Source organism: Triticum aestivum, chromosome 4B (genome assembly GCF_018294505.1).
Source record: "Triticum aestivum cultivar Chinese Spring chromosome 4B, IWGSC CS RefSeq v2.1, whole genome shotgun sequence".
Classification (NCBI taxonomy): domain Eukaryota; kingdom Viridiplantae; phylum Streptophyta; class Magnoliopsida; order Poales; family Poaceae; genus Triticum; species Triticum aestivum.
Window position 1 is genome coordinate 130,694,758 of NC_057804.1, and position 3,006 is coordinate 130,697,763.

The following is a 3,006-nucleotide window of genomic DNA, read 5'->3' on the forward strand; positions in this document are numbered from 1 at the left end:
AGGGTTCCAAGAGAAGAGGACCAGACTGGTACGTGCAAGCAAATGTCAATATGCAACAAGAAATGACCCGTTCTCCGTTTTTTTGTCATTCTGCTAAATATCTTTCTGCTTACTCCCGGCAGGGCGGTGTAGTTCTGCGATACAATTTCCCTCTGGAAGAGCATGCGAGCCAGGTGTACACATGGACTATGTTTGAGATGTTTGGTCAGGCTTTGTACCGTGCAGGGAGATATGATGTCGAGGAAGTCCAACGAGGCACGAGGTACCTTGTGCGGCATGTTGAAGCTGAGAAGCAAGAGAAGTGGTGCCGCGAGATGCATGCGGTCGATGTCCATGATGGCGGCACTCGTTACACGTGCGAATGCGGCTTGTTTGAGCACATGGGGATGCTTTGTTGCCATGCTATCAAGGTTAATCCTAACACTACAACTATATGCAAAGTGCCTTTAATGGAAAGCATTATTTGTGTCATTCGTCTTAGCCAGATTTTCGGCTTCATTTATGTACGTCGTTGAACCATTCACCTTGCCTTTGCGTCCAGGTTCTCATTCATTTGGGAGTGCGGAAGATACCGAGTTTTCATGTACTGAAGAGGTGGGCAGTAGATGCCCGCGACAACTTGCCGCTGCACCTCATCCATTACCAGAAAGATCAAGGGCCTCCCCGGTTGTCTTCCTACCGGCATACTGCACTGCACCTGACAGCGCTCGAGTTTGTGCAGCTTGGTGATAGCAATGTAGATGCATTCGACAGAGCAATGGACATTTTAAATGCAGGCAAGGCTGAACTGACCGTTTTGGCTGCGATCAAAGATGGGAAAAGTTTGGTGTACCAAACTCAAGTTGGGGAGTCAGCCAACCCAACCATGGTTATGATGGCAAACGGCTCGCAACAAGAAGATGTGTGTTCTGAGATGTTCATCTCGACTGAATGTGGCCTTGGCTCTGTCTCTGTGGTATCTGATTCGAGTCGTCCATTGTCCACATTACTGGCGCCTGATAGGAAAAAGCAGAGGGGGAGACCGACAACGGCGAGGGACAAGCCAGGATACGAGATAAAAGATGCAAGATCTAGATTTTGCACAGTTTGTAGGGAGAAAGGGCACAAGAGCACAACGTGCCCCCGTAGGGGGGACCTTCCGAAGAAACCACGCAAAATCCCTACATGTGGAAATTGTGGTGTGGCCGGGCACAAGAAAACAAGTTGTTTCAACCCGGTGTTGCCATTTGTGAAGAGGCCGCGCGACGGACCAGTCGAGTGATCTTCAGTTTGTTTTATGGTCCGTAAAGTTCTTGATTCAGTCCAGATTTTATGTAGTCTGCTTACCTGGGCTTGTGATTTGCAAATCTAATAAACATTATGCCTATGTGTGCGGTGATGTACTTTGCTTACTGCTTTTTAATCTACTCTTCCAGTCGTTCTTGTTGAGGCTCCTTTGAGCGAGCTGTACATTCGTTCATTTGCAAAGTGATGTATTTGTTCAACTGCCAGAGGCGACACTTTTTCTTGCTGTGCGGGTGGTGGATTTCCGAAAACCAAGTGGGGTCACCATCTCGCTGTGTGGCCGTCTCTTTTTGTATATTTCGAAGCTTATTTGTCATAGAGGAAATGCCTGCGTGTGAACAAATGGTGATGGCAGCTGTACGCGTGTGCTGGGGCTGTTTCAGAATTGATGTCTCAGTGCCTGTGCAGAGACCGTGCACCGTGCCGTGGGTTTTGGATTGGATTGGCGTTTTTGAATGTTTGAATTGTTGGGGGGAAAGTTCGTCCGTGGGCTATTTAAAACAATTGCTTGCTGGTGCTGGTAGGCAACACTGGTCGACGCCTTCCTCTCGTTTATTTTCCTTCCCCGGTCCTTTAGCCAGCGTAGTTTTCCCAGCCCTGCATTGCGCCCCTTGCAGCTTTCTCCTCTTTAGTTCGTTTCGGCTGCCTGCTTCGCCCGCATGTCCGGGTCCAGAGGAGGGCGTCGGTCCTGAAAGCCCGTGGACTAGCGAGGCGCCAACGCAGGGCACTCCCTGCTCAGTGTAGCGCGTCGACCGTGAAGGTGATTTATTTTAGTCACTGCTTCCCAAGAAAAAGCCTGGTGCAAAACATTTTTGCGTGTTCTTCTGTGGCGGATTTCCTCTAACATATTTTCATCGGCATAAAAACTCTCCGGATTTGTTTAGTTTTCTGCCTTCATGCTAACGAGTGATATTTCCATTTTTGCACCGGCATAGGTCGCGGCAACCATCATTGTGTGTGACCAGGTCGGAGACCACGACCCCCTCGTCAACGTTGGCGGCGGAGTGCGTTTTTTTTTTTCAGTTCAAAAAAAAACGTTGGCGGCGGAGTGCGTGCGCCGTGCTCGGACGCAGGGGATGCCTCGTCCGGCGTGTACACCGGCATCACTGGCGTTGAAAACGACCGCGACGTCAATGAAGCGTGCAGTGGTGGCTTAAATGCAGTTGCTTAGTTAATTAACGTATTAGGAAGCAAGTTTGCTTATTTGTGTGTGCGTTGTGGGATGCCGAACCGTTATCTTGATTTATCCGCAAATGTCCTGTGCTTGTGTTCTAGAATAAGTACCTTAAATAAAATAAAAAAATTTAAGCTGCTTATCGAAAAAGTGTTTGAACCCACCTTATATGCAAAAGAAACCAACCGAGACCGCAAAAAAGATGGGTGCTGGGGCAGAAGCAGCTAAGTCTCGACCCAGTATAAAAGAAATGGAAAAAAGAAAATACCCTGACAAACAATTAAGTGCAAGAAAAATGCATTTCGGGGAACAAAGAAGAATCCACTTGACGGTTGCATCCACATGAGATCGCCTACCAAGAGCTCTGCGTCACCGGACAAGCACCGGTATCAACAAACCCACTTGGGAAGAAAAAAATGCTGCGACGATGACGAAGCTGTTGCCAAGGGTCTCCGCCGTTACGCGATGAAATATCCGCATGCAAACCCGGTCACGGAGATCTGACATGTTGTGTGGCACCGAAAAAATGTCCCCTGCAATAGTGAACA

The 3,006-nt window shown here is 48.5% G+C and overlaps 1 protein-coding gene across 1 annotated transcript; it reads left to right on the top strand.

Annotated features, from left to right (window-relative positions):
• On the top strand, positions 1-1,484 carry LOC123091447 (protein FAR1-RELATED SEQUENCE 12; the record flags this gene model as incomplete). Its single annotated transcript, XM_044512956.1, is given in 3 exon segments — positions 1-28; positions 123-410; positions 542-1,484. Coding segments are annotated over 3 exon segments (1,036 nt in total), but the record flags the coding sequence as incomplete, so codon positions are not given.
• Between the last annotated feature and the right edge of the window lie 1,522 nt (positions 1,485-3,006).